Source organism: Prionailurus viverrinus, chromosome A1, assembly GCF_022837055.1.
Source record: "Prionailurus viverrinus isolate Anna chromosome A1, UM_Priviv_1.0, whole genome shotgun sequence".
In the NCBI taxonomy this organism is placed as follows: Eukaryota; Metazoa; Chordata; class Mammalia; order Carnivora; family Felidae; genus Prionailurus; species Prionailurus viverrinus.
The window spans coordinates 179,044,703-179,065,464 of record NC_062561.1 but is presented as its reverse complement, the minus strand read 5'-3'; the positions used below and the strand labels follow the sequence as shown (position 1 = coordinate 179,065,464).

Here is a 20,762-nt window from a genome sequence, read left to right as displayed (position 1 = left end):
TATCCACAGGTAGATAGTACCTTAGGATGGGCACTTAAGCCTCTGTGGTGACCATGTTACTCTGGATTCCCATCCCCACTGCCCCCCAGCCGTGTTTGAATACTGCAGGTTAAATTAATCAGTTTATAGATACGTGAAAGAGTTCAGTCAATGACAATATCATCCTTAAGATGATTACTGATCCGTAAGATCATCCTTAAGATATTACTGATGAATTTTTTTCATTCTTTCTCTTGCAATATATTGATTGATCCATCAACTTAAATATGAATTTTTTTAAATACGATCTTACAAAAGGTGAAAGGATAAATAATTTTATTTTGCACATAAAAGACATTGCACCTTGTCGTAGAAAGGTGACTAAACCCTTCTCTGTTCCGCATCTGCATTATTTCCATGCATTTCAACAGAATAAATTACCAGAGAGACAAACAGCCAAAAGTTGAGAGAAATGCATCTAGAATGATTAAGGAGCTTGATGCGATTGATTTCTAAAGAAAGATTAAAAGAACCATGTATGTATAACTTGGCTAAGTGACAACTAGGGCTTGAGGCAAAGAGAACTGTCTATAAATATTTGAAGAGTGTAAACCAGGCATGCAAAACCCAATCATCTGCTACCTTAGGCAAGTGGGAGAGCTGAGTGACAGCTTTGCATACTGCACACTGGCCTGGGTTACCTCTTGGCTGCTGCATTGGAGCAAAGAGGAGCAGCCCAACTCTGTCATTGTTCTCAATGATCCTTTAGAGAGCACACTGTGCTGAGCTCTCAGGGCAAAACAGAGACCAGCCAGGTGTACAGGCCCCTGCCCTCAAGGAGCTTGCCCCCTTGCTTTCCTCCCAGTTGTCCCAGCATTAAAGAAGACTTTAAAACCCTTGTCTAGACTTAATCTATTTCCTAAAGACTTAAAAATGCTCCTTTAATGACCCTGTCCGACAGTGAAAGAGGTGGGGAGACAAAAGCTATAGAGAACGAGGTAGAGGAGATTTCCTGGAAATAGGTTCATGTCACGCACATTTTCAAGACCTAGAAATGGAGTAGGTCAAGATCCTTTCTCACATAGTCAATGTAGACAAAAGAACCTTCCTTAAATCCACAGTAGCTTAAACAGCAGGATGGCACTGCTGACATTCACCGCCCCTCCCCCCACTTACCACTGCATTGATAATTGAGAGTCATGATGATGCCCAGAAAGACCCAGTGTTGCAGGCTGCCATCTTGAAGCCTACTTTTATTTAGTATCTCTCAGTGTAAACTGTGAGGTATGAGAAGCTGAAGTAAAATATCTAAACTTGAATAACTAAAAGAGGATTTTATTAGGTTTCTCAGGATTAGATTCCTCTGCATTATCTAACTCATAACAATATAAAGTATAAATTGATATTTTCTTAGCTCGAAGTGTTTTTTAAAAGTAAATATCCTTTTAGATTGCAAGCACTTTTTAGACCTCAGGGGAAATAGAGACAGACTATGTGGAAGGGCCTGGTACGTGGTAGGTGTTCCATACAAGTAAATTGAATCTGGCTATAGACAAAGTTAAAAACAATGGCAGCTACAGTCATGGAACTTTTACATTGTTTGAAAAGAAAGTCTTTGTTAGTGGTTTTCACTTTTTAAAATAATTGAAGGTATATTATAAGCATCAAGGGATGATTTGTGGTATGTATTACCAGAGCTTCTGTTCCTTGTTAGGAATCAGAGTTGCTCTTCTTCCCAAAATACATATTGAGCTCCTTCAGGGCATGGACTTTGCCGTTTTCACGTTTTCTAGTACCAGTCTCCTATTGCTACATTGTAGGTGTTCAGTAAATATTTAGTGAATGAATGACACAAAAGTGTACCATAACCAAGATGCCATCATCATAGTTCCTGGAATCAGCAATTCCTGCCAGGTTCTGTCTGGGAGTAGCTTTGATCATTGGCCTCTCCACAACAAAACAATTCAAGTCACTTGTTGCTCTCTTTTTTTAAGTGTTACTACTTTATAGATGATCTTTTGATGAGTGTTGCTGAGCACTGTTTTGTTAATTTTTATTTTTTTATTTTATTTTATAATTTATTATTTGAAGCCGTGTCTCACAAACTAGGTTGACTGGAACGTTGCTCCCAGACTTCCTATATGTGTGGCTTCCTAGTTTTCTGTTGTATTCAATGTCACAGAAACAAAGAAAACAGAGATGGTGCATTTGTCAAAAGAAGCACAGATCCATGTATTAAATGAAGTAAGTGAAAATATTAGGTAATGAGAATTCTTCTCAAATTAAAAAAAAAGTACGGAAGGACTTTTTATACCACTGACTTTTTTTTTTTTTTTGGTAAGAATCAAATTAACAACAACAACAAAAAAAAACACCTAACCAGCCTGCTTGCAAAGCAAGGGATGTAATTCTCAGACTGCAATGTAAAGCATATTCTTTCTAATTGAATCTTACAAACTAAGCTGAGTATGTTATGTACGAGCCATGCACATTGGAGCGATTAGGAAAGGGGAAAGAAATTGGGTGTCACATTAATTGGTGTTTACTTTGAAATGCATTTTGGTTTCTATTCAATAATTTGCACTTTGTATGAATTTAATTAGATGCTATGTGCCCCAGGTTGTATTTCAGATGAAAATGGGGGGGTTTTTTGGCAATAAACAGTTGTATCATTTTATCAAATTGCTCCTTGGCTACACTAGACGAAACGTTCACTTGTATAAAGAACAGAACTGAAAGCATTTCATCATCAGGACGATGATCTTTCACGTTGACAGTGTATTTCTGTATTCTAAGAAATTATAAAAATTAATGCAAAATCTCCCTTCACAAGATAGCATACATACAGAAGAAAATGGGTGACCGGCCATATGTGCACACATGTTAGCCCTTCCAAGAATCACTTAAAGTTCCCTAGGTTATTTTTAAATTAACTTTGTCAATCTAATAAACTAAAGGAAAGATAATATTACCCAAGCCAGTAAATGGAGAACCTCCAGGGAGCTGTTCAGTATAAAATACTTGAATAAATAAAACCTTCTATTTTGTTTAATTTGAATAGAGGTGAATTCAGTTGACAAATATTGGCGAGGGGAAGTGTGGAAAAGAACTACAACAAGGCTCTTTGTTCTGTGGAGAACTAAATAGTATTCATTGCAAATTAAGTTTTTACCAACCACAAACTTAGAATTACTCAGTGCCACTAAAATCGTGTTTCCTTGGTGTCACTTACAGTTGCTTTTCCTCGGACATTTTGTGATTGCACCTTATCTTGAACTACCCAGATGAGAAGCTTGTTAATAGGATCCGAGTGAGAAATGCTTTCCTCAGACACTCAAACTCTAAGAAGCAGTCATATTTTGTAATGATCAAGGAATGCTAATATTAAAATGTTATTTATAGACATTACGAGATATTCTCCCTTTAGGGAAGAGCATGCCATACTATTCATCTACCTTTGTGACCTTTAATAGATAATCAGCACCTGAAGATATTTCTAGCTTAAATTTGAGAAATCTTAAAAAGTAAATGATTTGAATAAAAAGGGAAGAGTACTCTAGAAATAACTGCTAATGATAAAAGTAAAAATACACGGAGGAAGGAAACTTTCCTTTTCCTTATTAATAACTAACATTTGTTTACAAATTTATAGTCTGCAGACCACTCTCACATACATTATCCTACTTGATCCTCACAAGAGCCCACGTGAAATAGGTATTATTGCACTGTTTATCTGTTAGAAAGTGTAGGTTCAGAAAGATTAAATGGCTTGCCCAAGGTCAGTCACAGTCCTATAACTTCTAGCCCTGTGACCACACATTCTCATTCAATTCGCTATTACTTCGCCTTTCATATTCTCAATCAATTAGGAAAGGTAACTTTTTCTCTTTCCTTTTTATTTGAACTGTTTGGACTGAATGATTGATTTGAGGCTTGAGGGCAGTGAGAAGGGAGAAGGGATTACTTTCCGAGCTTCAATCAAATAAATAGATAAATTCACGTTTATTATTTGCCCTGTATAGGTATATTACAGTTCTCTGGTCAGTGAAAGTCAAATGTAGTTTTTAAGATTTGTTCTCATGTCTAATATTTGGCCAAAGCATGTTTATTCTCATGGATAAGAGAACACAGAGGTAGATGTCCCAGAAGGGTTTAGCAAGTGAGAAGCTTGATCAGAAATAACTAATGTTCTGATAGATAGGAAGAATACATCAATATATCACCTGTGTCCAGGACTTGGCAGAGACTATCTGGAAAACAGACATGGGGGGTGGGGCGGGGACTGGGCAATAAGGGGTAAAGAAGCAGCTGGAAATACTTAGAATCTATAATGAGATAATTAAGACTAATTAGCCGGCCCTGTAGGCAGAAAGCAGCCCATTAAGTCCAGATCCAGTTTTAATAACTTACCTGGTTTTGAGGGTAGAGAGTCCAGAGCCCCCCAGGGAATGAGATGCTTCAGGGATGCAACTTTTAGGTTAGGTTTCCTAGAAAAAGGAGTACAAGGGTCTGCATATTGGGCAGTGTATTTTTCTTCTGAGAACTAAAATAAACATTCTGGTTCCCTAGGGAGAGGAATCAAAGGGAGCCTCAGTTTTCTCATCTATGAAATGGAGGTATCTATCTTAAAGAATTGTAATGTGCTTTAAATAAGACGAAGATGTGTGAAAAGGCCTGAAACAATTCCTGTCACAAAACAAGCACTCAGTATATATTAATTAAATAGAAATATTTATTGCATGTACAATTGGGGGCACTGACTGACACTGGAGCCTCAAAATGAGGTAAGTTCAGTCCCTCTAATATAGCTGCCTACTCCGCCTTTGGCACTTGGGCTGTTATCTTCCGACGGAAGCAAGAGCCGATGGCACTTGCTGACAGATACTCTAACAGCCCGCCCTACCTGAAGCCATAGTCCCAACAGAGACAGGTACAACTCTTAGGCTGTGTAGGGGGAAACTGAAATGAAAACTAAATTCTGGCCCAAGTTAGATCTAGCTAAGCACAATTCTCAAGGCTTATTCTAATAGAACTTGAGAGGTACTGTCCTAATGAAGCACTGGGGAACAGCACATGATGCAGGCCTAGGCCTGCAGAAGTCACTGGCTCTTTATTATGCGACCTGTCAGTACTTGGTTTCAAATATATTGTTTTCTTCACCCAACTGCCTCTGCATCTCCTTGTTTGTCTCCCCTTTTAATTCTCTGTAGTTTGGAATAGAGCTTCATAACATTAGATCTGATCTTTACTAGCTATATTAGTTTCCGGTTACTCCTGTAACAAGTTACTGCAAATTTAACAGCATAAATATTACAGATTTATCATTTTACAGCTCTGGAAGTCAGAAGTCCAAAATGGGTCTCAGTGGGCTAACATCAAGGTGTCAGCAGGGCAGTGTTCTTTTCTGGGGCTCTGGGGAAGAATCTGTTTCCTTGCCTTTTACAGTTTAGAAGCCACCTGCTTTCCTTGGCTCATAACCCCCTTTCCCCAGCAACATCAGGTCAAGTCCTTCTCATGCTGCATCTCTCTGGTTTTCCTCGTCTGCTTTTCTCTAACACTTTCAAGGACCTTGGTGATTACCGTGGACTCCTGGATGATCTTCTATTTTAAAGGCAATTGATGAGCAATCTTAATTCCCCTTTGTTTATAACCTAACATATTCACAGATTCCAAGGATTAGGACATGGGCATCTTTGGAGTCCATTATTCCACTTACCATACTAAACTATCACTAATACGAAAGCATTTCACACAATAGTTATCATATAATAAATCCTTAGTAACTTAGTAACCACCATTTATTATTACCATAATTATTTTATTTGTACTATTTGCTTCTCCTTGGCTACTCTCCCAAGTCCCCAGTAATGCAGCTGCTATTTGCATTTGAATTTGAGGAAATGAGAAGATTCACTGTTCTGCATACATTTAACGGTGGGGGAAATTTTGTTGGTGGTGGTTTTTTTGTTGTTTTGGGATTTCTTCTTTTTTCTGAGATTCGCCTACCACAAAATGCACCCTGTTAAAGTATACATACAGTTCAGTGGTATTTAGTATATTCATAATGTTCACAAGGTTGTATAACCATCACCGTTAGCTAATTTTAGAACATTTTCATCACCCCAGAAAGAAGTCCTATATCTTAAAGTAGTCATCAGTTACTGCCCTTGGCCCCAGCCCCTGGTAACCACTAATCTACTTTCTGCCTCTATGGATTTGCCCATTCTAAAAATTTAATATAAATGGAATCACATAATATGTAGCCTTCTATGTGTCTTCTTCCATGGAGCATAATGTTTTCAAGGCTCATTCATAGTTTAGCATGTTTCCATACTCCATTCCTTTTTATGACTGATATTCCATTGTATGGCTAGACTACAATTTGTTTATCCATTTATCAGTTGATTAACAGTTAGTTGGATTTTCACCTTTTGACTATTACAGTAATGCTAGTATGACCATTTGTGTATAAGTTTTTGTGTGAGCGTATGCTTGGAATTTGCTTGACTGTATACCCAGGAGTAAAATTGTGGAGTCAAATGGCAATTCTGTGTTTAACTTTTTTAGTAACTACAGTGGCTGCATCATCTTATATTGGCTATACCATTTTACATTCCCACCAAGCAAGGTCTTAAGTTATATAAAATAACAAATGAAGTGTCTTATAAATAAAATATCTGAGAGCCAACGTACTAAAAAAGGTTACTATTTGTATTTTAATGTGACTTCTCTGAAAGAAAAAAAAAACTTGAAACTCATAAAATGCATAACTTTCTAAGGAATCAGATCCCCAGAAATCCAGTAGAGGGGATTAGCTTTGGGTTTTACCAGAAAGCTGAACAACTTATCATTTTTATCTATGCATGACTGAGAACTTAAACAGTGTTCTGTTACTATTGACTTTTCCCGATGCCAGTGAAAATATTAGTCTGCAAATTGGCACTTCACCTTCAAATCATACTGATTTCTGGGCCCCGGTCGGAAAGAAAGAGGAGCAACTTCAATTATTACTCATAAAACAATCACCTATACATTGGGCATGCTAAATATATGACTACATACTTGAACATGAAGTTGTGTATGAGAGTGAACTCATGTTTTTTCCTTTCATATCAGAAGCAGCAACTGATACCTCTAAGGGTAATACAAATGAGGGAAAAAACCTCTAATGTTGTATAGAGTTGTTTGCACGACATAAAAATTCCAGCTTCGATGATACAGTATATCTATCACCTTGTGGTAAGACAGCAACAGTGCTATAACTGAAACAAATATTTCTGTAGAAGTCACGCACCAGTGTGTTCTAGTTGCCCACCTTAAGCTCAAAGGATTGCTGACGAGTTCCTTTCTCCCCGCCAGAACCCAGCTGATTGTTCTTCACCCTCTTCTAACCTTCATGCAGCTCTAAACTCAAGATTCTGTGCCCCTGACTTCACTGCCCACCTCTGGTACCTTCCACCCGCTGGAGACAGGGGGAAGAACATGAGATTGGAAGTAAAGCTGACCTAATTGTGGCTTGTAGCCCACTGACATTTAGCAGCCCTACGATGTTGGGCAAACCACTTAACTCCTTTGAGCCTCTCTGTTCACTTGCAAAATGAAGGAAATCATCTTACAACTCCGTAGGATTGTTGGGACCATTCGTGACTTGCAGCAGTGCTTTGAACCTAGGGACAGCTCCATGGGTGTTCAGTAAATCAAGTATCAAACTCATTGCCTTCACATAGTAAGCACTCAGGAAATAACTATTGTTAGCCAGTCACTACACGACTATTTCTTGAATGCCAGACACTATTCTAGGCACTGGGATATAGTCATGATTAAAACAGATGAAGTTCCCTCACCAAGGAGCTTACGTCGTCATAGGGAAGACCATGAATTAACATATGTGAATATACGGCCCAGTCACAGGAAGTCCCATAAGAACAATAAAGTAGGTTATGGGAGTGGAAAGTGGCTGGGGGTCTGGGGCAAGTTTTGCGGTAACGTTTTAGGCAGAGTGGTCAGGGAGGGCCTCTCTGAGGACATGACATTTAACTAGAATTTCTGTTCCCATCCCTGTCTTCAGTATTTGCTCTTTGACTTCTCCCTGCACATTTTGGTGGCTTGTCTTCTATGCTCTTGATTTCCCTATAGCCTCAAACTTTGATTGAGAAAAGAGAGGAGTCAGGAAGGTTTTTGATCTGTGGCTCCATGTATTAAGTGAAGGGCTGAATGGTAAAGTCCTGAATTTGTCTTTGTGCTGATTAAATATCTATACCTTGGGAAAGCTTTGCTCCCTAAAGAAGGGTATTGGGGGGACAACCTGGTGATCACACTTTACTTGATTCCTGCAATTGCCTAAGTCCATATAAAACTCAGAACAGCAAAAATATTAACGGCTGTCATTTATCCAAAACCAGAGTGCTAACAAGTAGCAGAGCCAAGATTCGAGCTTAGAACCTTCAAACATCCACTCTTTCCTGTACCCTTCTCTGCCTGCAGTGATCATCATCACTGTTGTTATTAGTAATTCCACATTTAGAAAATACTTTATCTTAGAAGAGTAAGATTACATAGTTCAAATATAATGTGTATTTAAATATACATAAATGTATATTACACTATACATAAATAATAACATTATTAAATATAATGTATATTTAAATTCACCTTTATTGAGCAACCACTTTTCATTCAGATACAGCATTTCCCTCATATATGACAGGCACTGTTCTAGGTGCTAATACTATAATCCTAGCGCTACCACTACTATTTATTGAACATCTTCTATTTTTTTCTGTGTTAGAACTTGTAATATTCACAACGATATGTATTTTAGCCGTATTTTGTAGATGGGAAACCTGAGACTCAGAGTGATTAGTGAATATCCAAAGTTCAACAGTAAGTGGTGGAGGCAGATGCTGGGTCTGTTTATTGCTGAGCCTTAATGCCTGCATTGTTCTCCTTCACCGAGAAATGCAAAGGTGCACAGTCTCAGCTCTCCAGAAGCAAAGCCAAAGATGCTATCAGTGTAGGCTGACAGATCTAATAATTTACATACACACGTTGTAGGTTGTATTTCCTTTCATCCCCACAGTACCCCTCATCAAATGGCGGTAGTGGTGGCATGATGTCAGGTGGTAGTGTTACCAGCTAGACGCCAGAATACCTGCAGTCAGAGGCAGACTGATCACGGCTACTTGTTGTCAGGAGTCAGCCAAAATGCTGTGGGAACCCAGTGGGGGACGTGGGAATGCTTGAGGTGGGGCCTGAGAGAGTACTTGGAGGTGAGCTTCGCTCAGATTGGGAAAGCTTCTTTTTGAGCTGGGCTCTGAAAAGTAAGACTGCCTGGAAAGGTCTCTAATGTGATCACCAGTTACCAGAGGATGTAGTTAAGGGAAATAGCTTGGTCACATAGCCAGTTGACAGAGCAGGGATCATCATTTGGTCAGCCTTACCCTTCAGCTCGAAACCTGACCCTTGTTTAGAATAGCATACCAGGAAAGTCTCATTGGCCTTTCAGTATCCCTTTGTGAACAAAGTTAAGTCTGTGATTCTTTTGGGTTCTGGAGACAAAGTGCATAAGGTTCATGGGGAAAAGAAGTAACAAAAGATCAGGGTCAACCAGATCGGCCACTCCTTGAGAGTCAAAAGATCCTGGTTGTGCCATGGACCTTCTGTGTTATGTGGCCTTGGACCTCAGTTTCCTTATCTGTAGAAAGATGTGTATAGGCCAGTGTTTCTCAAATATCTGCATGCATCTGAATCACCTGGAAGGCTTCTTAAAACCAATTGCTAGACCCCCCACCCCCGGGGTCTCTGATTCAGTAGATCTGGGGTGGGACCCAGGAATTTATAACTGATAAATTCCCAAGTGGTTCTGATGCTGCTACGCCAGGGACCAAACTGGAGAACCACTGATCTCTGAGCTCTCATTGCCTCTGTGAGCCTCTGTTTAAAAAGTGATAGCATCAAAGTCAGGAGGTCTGGACCATAGAGTTCCACCTCCGACTAGGTATACTACTTTGAGCAAGGCACTTAACCTTTCTCTGCCTGTGTCTGTATCAGTAAAGTGGGAGACTCGCAATTCTCAGTGGCATAGGAGAGAGGAGAGAATCAACTCTCTCATTTAAGAGCAACCCGTTATGAAAAGAATACTATATAAATTGTCAGTTATGTAGCCAAGATACGGAAGCAACCTAAGTGTCTATCGATACCCAAATGGATAAGGAAGATGTGGTGCACGTACACACACACACACACACACACACACACACACACACACACACTGAAATATTATGTAGCCACAAAAGAGGATGAGATCTTGCCATTTGCAACAACATAGATGGACCTAGAAGGTGTTAAGCCAAGTGAAATAAGTCAGACAGAGAAAGACAAACACCATATGATTTTATTCATAGGTAGAATGTAAAAAAAAAAAATGAATACACAAGCAAAAAGCAGAATCAGACTGTAAATACAGAGCAATAAACTAATGGTTACCAGAAGGAAGGGAGGTGAGGGAATGGCAAAACAGGTGAAGGGGAGAGGGAGATACAGGCTTCCAATTATGGAATAAATCGTGGGAATAAAAGGCACAGCATAGAGAATATAGTCAATGATACTGGAATAGGGCTGTATGGTGACAGATTGTAGCTACACTTGCGGTGAGCAGAGCATAACTAGAGGTTGAATCACTATGTTGTATACCTGAAACTAATGTAACATTGTGTCAACTACACTCACATATAAATGTTTTCAATAAAAAATAGTCATTTGTGCATATCCCATGTTTGAAGTAAAGATTCTGCTCTGATGGAATATTTGAGGAAACTGGGTCTACCTTCCAAGTGAAAGAAACAACAGAAAATGTCTCCTTTCCATGAAGAAAAGGAAGCTTAGTGCAAGAGGAAGTGTGCCCATGGAGAATGTACTTAAAATCCAAATGACCCATGAGGGACCCCATCTTATTTGGCAGATAAAAGTTTCCCTGCTATCTATTTAACAAATTAATAAAAAAGAACATAAATAAAAGGGAATAATAACTTAGAGCTATCTGGGCACCTGAGTCTGTGAGCCCTTTAGGGCCTTGGCACCTAAAGAGGAGGGGAAAAAAAGATCCTTGTCTCTGAGGCTTTGAAAGTGCCTTTCCTTGAGGCATTGGGGAAGCTCTGGGGGCACTAAGAACTGAAGGGCTGAGTGCCTGGGGCATGAGGCTGTTTGATCCAATAAAGAGCCAGGAAAAAAAAAATGGCCGGTAAGTAATTTTGCTATTTCATTTTGCTGCAAAAGAGAAGGCAAAACACCAGAATATTCAATGAGCCAAACGAAGTACAAATGTGCCATGAGTATGAATGCAGGCTGCCCCCTTCCCAGGGAACGTTTCTAAGCCCGAATGAAGCACTCACCACTGAGGCTAATGTACAATAGCATGCATTTTAAACCATGGTGACCCTTTTGTTTTTCTGATAGGCGAAGATGAAGACGAATTTGAGAATTTCATGCTGCCTCTTACAGTCTCTTTTGAAACGGTATTACAAATATTCAACAACAACTTTAAACAAGAAGATGTAAAGGTGGGTTTGTTCCCAAACATGATGAGAGATGATTTTGCTCATTCTAGGATATCCAGATCCACAAAAAGGTTCTGCGTTATTTGTATGTGCTCTGTGCCTCATCGGTCTTGCTTTCTCAGTCACCCTGTGTCTTTGAGTTGTACTTTTCCTACCAGTACTCTCTTATTTTCTTCCACAAACTGACTTTGAGGCCAGTGAGTGATTTTGGACACTTGATGATTGGATGATTTCTCCCTCATGGCAGTTAGTATCTTTAAAAGAACGCTTCTTGTGGGTACCCCACTTTAAACGCCCCTATTCCAGCACCTACCCTGCACTGTATGTTTCAGCATATTTTTATGGAGGAATGCGCAAACATGCACATGCTAAAACACTACATCTCTAAATATGTTTTTAAACAAGAATTTATATAAATCAAGACTTTATTAAATGGCTAGGCATATATGTATAAATAGGAGCTGGTCTTGAAGTATTGCGTTCTTAAACTGAGCAAAGTGATTAGGATAACTGATAGCTAAATAAGGTTTTTATGCGCCTGTGGGAGCCGTATTAGGATTGATTTGACAAGTCTGTTCAGCTGTGGCAGCAGTCACACTATCCAAGACAACATTATGTTTTATTAGTAAAATCCTTAAGTGTAGCAAGCGATTTGTGACAAAACAGCCCCAGATTTTAATGTGGGGGGTGGGGAACACAAGATCTGCAAAACAGGAATAGCATCGTCTAAAACCATAATGCATCTGGGCTCTATTAAACAGATTGACACTGATTATTATTTTTAAAAGACTAATAAATGTACTCCAGAGAAGGTGGGCACCTTTGTTAGTGATGCTTGAGTCCTATTTTATTGTTATTTGAAATAAGTTGAAAACATTAACCATCATTTTGCTTGGTTTCTCTTCTCTCTACCAAAAAAAAAAAACAAAAACAAAAACAAAAACTTAGCTCTGAGAAGCCAGATAGTAAAACAATAGCCTTTGATGGTTATTTTACTGTAATTCTTCTACCAAAAAAATAATTAGCCAAATGCTATACCTCTTAATTTGAAATAGACTTTTTTGAAATGAATGTTTATCAACATGCAATAGTCACAGAATTTTAAAACCAAAAAGGATCCTAGAGATTTTCTTTGTGTTCATAATCTTGCTAAAATTCTTCACCAGACTTTCTATTCAGTTTAGCTATGTTTTTGAGATGTCTTCCAAATATGTTTAAGGGCCAACAAAATCTTTGCAGCTTTGAGGTGGCTCTGGGTGCCCTTTATATCAGACAGAAGCAGTGAGGTTGAAAAACACCATCTTTCTAAAAATTACATTTGTCTCATTTGAAGATTTCATTATACTCCAAGCCCATTTTGATGTAATCCCATCTAGTTTGATAGAAACCATCTTCCTAGAGTCATTTTTAATGGAGTTCCAGTGATATATCCCTAAACCAGCAAGTTCTTAACGACCCTGGAAAGTGACTGCTTGATTACACTTTAACGGTATTTGCAAATAAAATCACAAGTAATTAAGGGGAAATCTCCAGGCTTTTGAGCAAGTTTGATGCATGATAACTGCCTGATTCAGCTTCATCTAGAGTAATGCTGTGTAGGCAACAGCTACTGAGATCAATAGCAACGTAATGATAGTGGCAGAATTAAGTGAGTAACCTGAGAACTGTGCCTCAGAATGCATGCAGCTGCCACGAACCAGGGCCACACAGTGCACTCCGTGCTTCCGTCCTAAATGTTCATCAAAAGACGCCCTGCAGGAAAATGGAGTTAGATGCTCTTTATTGCTGATCGTGTCTCTTGCCACATTTATCAGGGAAATTGGATTAGCAGTTGGCAGCTGCAGGTAGACAAGATTCTGCAGTGATTAAATATGCAGCTTGGCTGCATTTGTTGTGACAGACCTTTAGTAAATTCTACTGTAAGCACCATCTGTCTAATTTGTATAAAGAAAACTTGGTGCTGTAAGCTACCGATAAAGAACTAAATCTGTTGCTTTATCATAAACAAAACTTTTGCACTAAATGCTTTTAAATGTAATTTATTAGGTTAAGGCTATTTTTCTATCACGATGAATAAATAATACATGCAAAAGTGCTTTCAGGTACTTCATTTTGCAAGTACTAGAGATAAAAACAGTTCTGTTTTGTTCTTCAATAAAGTATTTAGTATTCCAATCCACAGGAGGTGATGCTGTTAAAATATCTCTATGAAAATGCCGCAGGACTGCCAAATTCATTTAATTTGCAACCCTTACCAGGATTTTCTAACTCCCTATTTATAGATATTTTTCATATGCGGATTTCAGGATGAATGTAAACAGTGAGGACCTGTGTTGCCAAATTGAAAAATGGTTGCAAGGGGTAGAAATGCTGCAAAACTCTTAAATTTATAGCTTTGTGTTCTTACTTAGTCCTAATAAAATTGAAGAGAACATTGAATTTTTTGTCTTGGGTTTTTCTCTTCACAGCAAAGGGAAAAAAGAAAGAAAATGCTGTGACAAATCCTGGCTCCAAAGCATTAGTTCGAAATATATGTTTCCCCCCCCCCCCCATAATTGTATCCATAGTAAAATATAGTCCAGTACTCCCTTGACTCATGCATCATTTTTGATTTGGCCATGACGTCATCGACTTTAAGGAAAATGAATGAAAACTTCTCGGAGGAAGAGGAGCAGTTAAATAGGAACCTGCTATCTTTAGTCCCTTCGTAAAAACTCCACAATGTTAAATTATTTAAAATCCTTGATTTTCAGCATGCGCACATTAAAAGTTTTCGCACTAAGTGCCAAATGTTGCAAACAGCACTTTAACAGAATGATTTTGCTTTGATCCCTGTAGCAGTTCCTGAATAATTTATCACAGGTTATTGCCTTAATTCTGGAGAGGGATAGAGCAATAAAGGCAGATGAAAACACTCCAGTTGAAACACCTTGGGGCCTGCTCATTCCTCTGACACGGCTCTTTTGTTGGAACTATTTAGAGGTTATTAAGATGTGTCTCCAGAATTAAGAGTATGCTGTAAGGATGAAGACAGCCATCTTAATTCTAAAGACAAAGCACAATGACCCTTCACCTTCTTTTTCTTTGTTGTTATTATATAGTAGAATTATGAGGATAATATTATAGCTGCCCCCAGTAGTGCCACTACAGTAAAGGGTCTGTCAGACTTTCCATTAGAAACCCTGTTTTGGGGGTCAGGGTGGAAGGAGCCGCGTTTCAGCCGTTTCCCAGCCCATTCGTCTCACGCTTGGTACACAGACAACTGTTCGCCATGCAGCCCGCTGAAGCACGGAGCGGCTTCTCCTGGAGCTACCCGCAGGGAATCCTTGGGATTACATACCCCAGACCTCCCCACCTCCCCAGAACAGCCTCACTGAAAATATAGGGAGCCTCTCACTTTTCAGATCAATCAAGTGTCGACCAACGGCAGCTGTCCTGTAGGACAAAGGCAACTTTTGAAATAAACCCCTTTGTACTCTTTTAAATGAGATGGTGAATTGTGGCTCCTCCTTCCCTAAATTTCAGTCAGACCGCCTCTTGTTCTCTGAGATCGTTCAGCAGTCTGGTTGAACTTCTGGGGAGCGGTTGTCCTGTCTAATACCAGAGCTGGCTATGTTTTGGCTACCAAGAAAGTACTCCTGTAGTGTTGTTTGAGTATCTGTATAGGTTGTTTCAGTACTCTTGCTGCCTTAAGATAAAAGAGGTTGTTTGAGCCGAAGCATCTGTTTCTTACTCACGTTAACACTGTATTTTCCTGTCCAGTTGCATCTACTGAAAAGATACATTTACTTGTTATGTTGTCATGTGTTTCCTCTGCTCTGTAGTAACATTTTCTAAAATTAAACCTTGATATAATTTCATAGATTCAGGTCACTTAGAGCACTTTTATTAACTTGGCATCTTTTAAGGAAGAAAAAGCTGTGATAGAATAGAATGTCAACCTTTTTGTGTAATGAAGATAGTCTAAGATATTTTAAGAGTCCCTTGCACTAAGCATGAAGAAAGTAAAACTCATGGTTCCTGTCGACTAATTTAGAGCTGAATGGTGGGTGCCTTACGTACATGTGGAAACTTAATATTATTTGAAGAGTAGCCCGTAACCTCTAAGTCTACGTAAAAATACACCGAAAGCCCACTGTCACAGAAAGACTGCAGAGCTATAAATACTCAACATAGAATTGTTCAAAGAAGCTGTCTTAGAAGACGTATTTTGTTCTTGAGGTTGTGAGAAAGGTGGAAAGCTGCAAAAGAGGGGAACAAGTTCCAGGTGGTGAAAAAAGGTTACATAAAAGGCAAAATGGCTTTTTTTAGAAAAATAGCAGGTCACATGAGAGAACTATAAGGTGTGAGCGGATTCTAGAATAAAAGGACTAGTGACATTACGAGAGGGAAAAGAATGAGTCATTTAAAGAAGCAGAAACAAATACAGGGTTTACCGATTCAGAAAATTCAGATTACCATCATTCGATAAACCGTTAGACAGTTAGAAACTAAATATTTTATGAACAACTTCCAGTTATATGGAGTCACCTTTTGGGTACAGGAGTCGGGAGACTATCAGAAATTACAGATACTTCTGACAGATAAACTCTTCTTTGCTACTTTGAGGTGTTATTTAGCCATTAAGATGAGGCTTAGGATTCACTTCCCAGTGCTTGATGATAATTTAAATGCCTTCCTATTACAAGATTTTCGCTTATTACCAAAGTGTGAGGAAAACAAAAATCAGGTAAAAGGGAAAGTTCAGAGCCCATTTCCTGGCAGAATATTTCTACTGAAACAGTACCTTCAGAAATCACAGTTGCATATCTCAATTATCCCACCCCCTTGTTTTGCAATTATGTTTATTTGTGCTCTTTGTTCTGACATTCTAGCATCTGTTCGTGGGTTTTCTTTTTCTCTTCCCAAGCATCATCCTAAGGACAGCTTAATTAAGAGTCCAGAGTACAAGTCAGATCTCTTTTATTTAAGAGTCAAGGTGTTTTTTTTTTCTCCTGTCTCTGAAACTATATATTTATAGAACATACAGTACATGTCAGGCTCGTGTTAGACATTTTTTATGTGAGTTTATTAAATTGATTCCTCACAATGCCCCTGTGAAAGAGGCAATATTAGCCCCTTTTATAGATGAGAAAGCTGAGACTGGTAAATTGCCTTGCCTGAAGTCTTACGGTAAAGCAGCGGAGCTGGGATTCAGATTCAAGTCTTCTGATAACCAATACAGATCTCTTTCCTTACATCTTTTCCTTGCTTGGGGAGCGCGAGTGCCATTCTCGGTATGTCATGGGAGCAATAGGTCACCTGGACAGTTTTACTTTGTCCTAAGTTACTAGAGATATTCTTTAGGGATCTTTAAATAAATGCCAGTGTGCTTCCAGGATAGACTCCAGATTGCATAGTGGGACTGATTCATGCAAGCCGATGTGGTTAAGATTTGCCATTATTAAATAATGTCTAGACCCTGTGCATTTTCTGTTCTGTGGAATTATCAATCCTCATCTCTTGGGTTTTTTTTTTTTTCTAATTTGGCATGATTTGGGAACAAAGTATATTAAGAATCTAAATGTTCCTAAACTACTGGAATTATGACTTAGCTCAATTTATAAGAAGCAGAGTAGAGTTGGTCAGCAGATTTGATGGTCTGTTTGTTTAAAAGGGTCTACGGTTTTCTATAGAAAGGGATCTGAGCGAGACATTTTAGCTAATGAATCAAAATCAGATATGTGGTCATTATTGCCTGATTATTACTCCATCTGCTCTGTGCTAACGTGAAAATCAATTACTGTGTCTCTTTCCCACTGACAGCGTATGTTGATCGGGCTGGCAAGAGATCTTCGAGGGATTGCCTTTGCACTGAACACAAAGACCAGCTACACCATGCTGTTTGACTGGATGTATCCTTATTACACTGTGACAATACCAGCTCTGTGCACAGAGGGATGCCAGGCCCCTCGCTTTCGTTTAATAGTATGGCACAGTAGGGAAGAGGAAACAAAGCTAAATGAACTAATGTGTAATCAGCTAAAAATTACAGCACAGTGGCAGCAGTGCAGATAACTGAGCACAGCATTTGGAGACCCAGCTCAGAGAGGTCACTTTTTGGTGCCATTAAATATTGACAACTTAAAAATCACGTTCCCAAATGATTGTTTATGTAGGGATTGCAGGGATAATCAGGCTAACGTCTTTAACTCAGGATCAATGAATCTTACCATTTGGCATTTTCGAGGAGATTTGAATTTCTGTTCCATCTCAATTAGCAGGGCTGAGCAGGCTACTGTGCCTCTTTGAGGCTCAATTCATCATGCTACAGCTTTTCACCATCGTGAAAATATTAATGGAGATGAAAAAGGGGGAAATAAATGGTCAGGAGTTTTCATTTAGTATAAATTCTGAATTTACCTTTGCCAAGGCTTAGTACAGATAGCAACATAAATAAACAAAGAAACAAACATCCCTGGCAGAAATGCCTCATCATGTAAGAGTGAGACAAACGTGGACTCTGGTATCAGAGTAGGATTGAAATCCAGCTCTCCACCTTGGCAAGTTATTTTCTTCTCTGAGTCGTGGTTTTCTCATCTAAAAAAAGAGACATCCAGTATCAGGGCTCACTGGGACCATTAAAATAGGTAACACACTTTGTGTAATGTCTGGAACATATTTGGGAGTCCTAAGTGGTTGCTATTAATATTGTTTTAGTAGTATTGTATGTATCCTCTTTGATCCTAACAGGAAGTGGCAATTTATAAAGTCATGTAAGTGTAATATGTTTTCATGCCTTTATACATAAAACTATCAGAGCACTTAAGAAAAATTCTGTAGCCTTAAAGCAATTGTATGTTTTAAGTTACACTGTTTCACAGTTGCTCTTTTCAAACCCTCCTTATCCAAATTGCAAAAGAAACTTCTTTTTTTTTATTTATTATTTGAGAGAGAGAGAAAGGATCCCAAGCAGGCTCTGCATTATGAGTATGGAGCCTGACATAGGACTCGATCCCATGGCCGCAAGTTCATGACCTGAGCCCAGATCGAGTCGGACACTTAACTGAGCCACCCAGTCACCCACACTACAAAAGAAACTTCTTGAAAGCAATCTTTCACCACGGATCCCCAGTTAGGCCAAAAATATAGCTAACAGGGGATCTGGGCATGGTTTAGGGAGAACTCTATGCATTAAAAAAAAAACTTTTCTAACATTAATTGAATACCGACTTACGTTTTTAGTTACTATTAAAACCTACTTCATCAGATATATGTGTTCATAGAAAGATTAGAGGTAAGTGTTTTCCATGTCATTGAAGAACCATGTATGTCTTTATATCAGCATACCAAGTACATGTACGGAGGCTGTAGGTTTTAACACAGCAAGTCCTACAGTTGTTTTAACTGTGAAGAATAAACTGAGATTGCACATTACTTTTTTATTTATCTAAAAACAAACAGAAGCTTATAACGTGAAAACTTTCATTTATTTGAAAAAAATTGTAGAAGCCTAGTTTTGGCACTCTGGAATGGATGGTGATCTTGACAGCAAGCTGCAACTCTAGGATGTCCATCAGTTAACGTTTCCTGTGTCCCTCCTCAGCGGTCCCAACCAAGAGTCAAGTCCAGAACCTCTCCCCTCAGTGTCAAAGAATATAAATATCTGCCATAATCGATACCGCCTAAAATTCATAGAACATATTTAAGTCTTTGGTTAAGTCTGTTTTCCATGTATTTCCTCACTAAGCTCCTTCTTTTTGGCACCTTTATGAAGTGAAACTTTTGTCCAGCAGATGGCAGACAATAGCAAATGGAAGGCCTTGGGACTTCATGTTTTGTTTTGAACTGGAAACTATTGTCTCCTCCATGTGACCATAGATGTTGATGTTATTAGGGTCAGTGGCAGAGGGCGAAGTGTCAGTTATGCAGGGAGCTGTGTTAGATTGCCAAACAGGATGGCTTGGTACCGGCTCTGCTTATAATAATTGAGTTTCAGTAGCAAATCAGCTTCCTTGGGAAAAGGCCAAAGGCTTTTCATAATTGTATTGACAACAAAATGAATATGATAAATGGTGTTCATTCAGTTGAGACAAGATTTATAGTTTTCCTTTGGGCAAGGGATGAAGAGCAAATATTTATAATAATAGTAAAATTTGTTTAAAAGTTACATTATTTGATCATTCAAAAAGCTTTATTAAAATATTTTGAAATACTTTAAGCAGTTTCAGGTGATAAAGTACAGATTCTTTTCAAAGTATTCTAATAATGTAAAAATGAATAAGGATATGATAAAAAAAAAAAACATGGATATGAAAGTCATTTATTCTTCCTGAAATATTGATATGTCAAACCGTCAGTGATGATTCCTACATTACTGCCAGGGAAAGTTTATTTTTGCCTTTTATCCACATAAATGTGTGTTCTTTAATTTGTTATACAGTCCTTAGCATGCAGAAGAAATGTCCTACAAGAGCACATGTCATCTTAAAGTCAAAATGCATTTTATTTATGGTGATTATTTGATAAAGTGCTATTTTAGTGGTTAGCTCTTTAATTCAAAAACATTTCTGTAAACACTGACTGCATTAACTGCTACACGAACTGCATTGCTTATCACTGTCCTTCCAAAACTAAATTGCCTGAAACTACATAGCAAACATGTTGATAAATTGTTCTACTCCTGGAGAATTGAAGAATCCCTAATACACTTCTTTGCCCATATAGTGAGAACACAATATAAAAGCACCTTACCTTGTAGCGCATTTAGTCACCTTGTTTAGAGTCTTCCCAGATCATGCTTAGACTGAAGTATCAAAAATCCAGGCAGCAATTGGGGGCGAGAAAAAAAGGAATGCGTATGATGCTATTTCCTTCTGCTCAGTCCTTTCACTTGTCATAATCTGATCTCTGAATCCACTGTTTTTCAGTCAGGTAATTGAAATACTGACTATGCATCAACACATTATACAAAGACAAGTCAAGACCATATGTAGATGTGTAGAAGAGCACAGACTTGAAAACAAAACAGTCTTGGATTCCAGTCCTGGTTTTGCCACTTAACCCGAGGCTCAAAAAACAAACACAAAAACCTGTGGGCTCTTGGATAAGTTACTTAATGTATCAGAATCACAGTTTTCTCTTCCACAAAACAGAGCTAATCATACCTGTCTAACAAGTATAGCATAAGAAATGAGTGAATGGACATATATAACGGCCTAATCCAATGTCTGGCACAAAGTGGATACT

At 38.5% G+C, this 20,762-nt stretch overlaps 1 protein-coding gene across 6 annotated transcripts in view; it reads left to right on the top strand.

The window, feature by feature from the left end:
* RANBP17 (RAN binding protein 17) overlaps positions 1-20,762 on the top strand; it is a 339,120-nt gene that overhangs the window by 253,848 nt on the left and 64,510 nt on the right. For all 6 annotated transcript variants that reach the window (XR_007148529.1, XM_047842084.1, XM_047841836.1 and 3 more), the window contains 2 exons: positions 11,434-11,537; positions 17,340-17,428. Coding sequence is in view for 5 of the 6 variants with exons in the window: in XM_047842084.1 (XP_047698040.1) it covers positions 11,434-11,537; positions 17,340-17,428 (193 nt within the window). In the remaining variant the exon portion in view is untranslated. The remainder of the gene's footprint in view (positions 1-11,433; positions 11,538-17,339; positions 17,429-20,762) is intronic.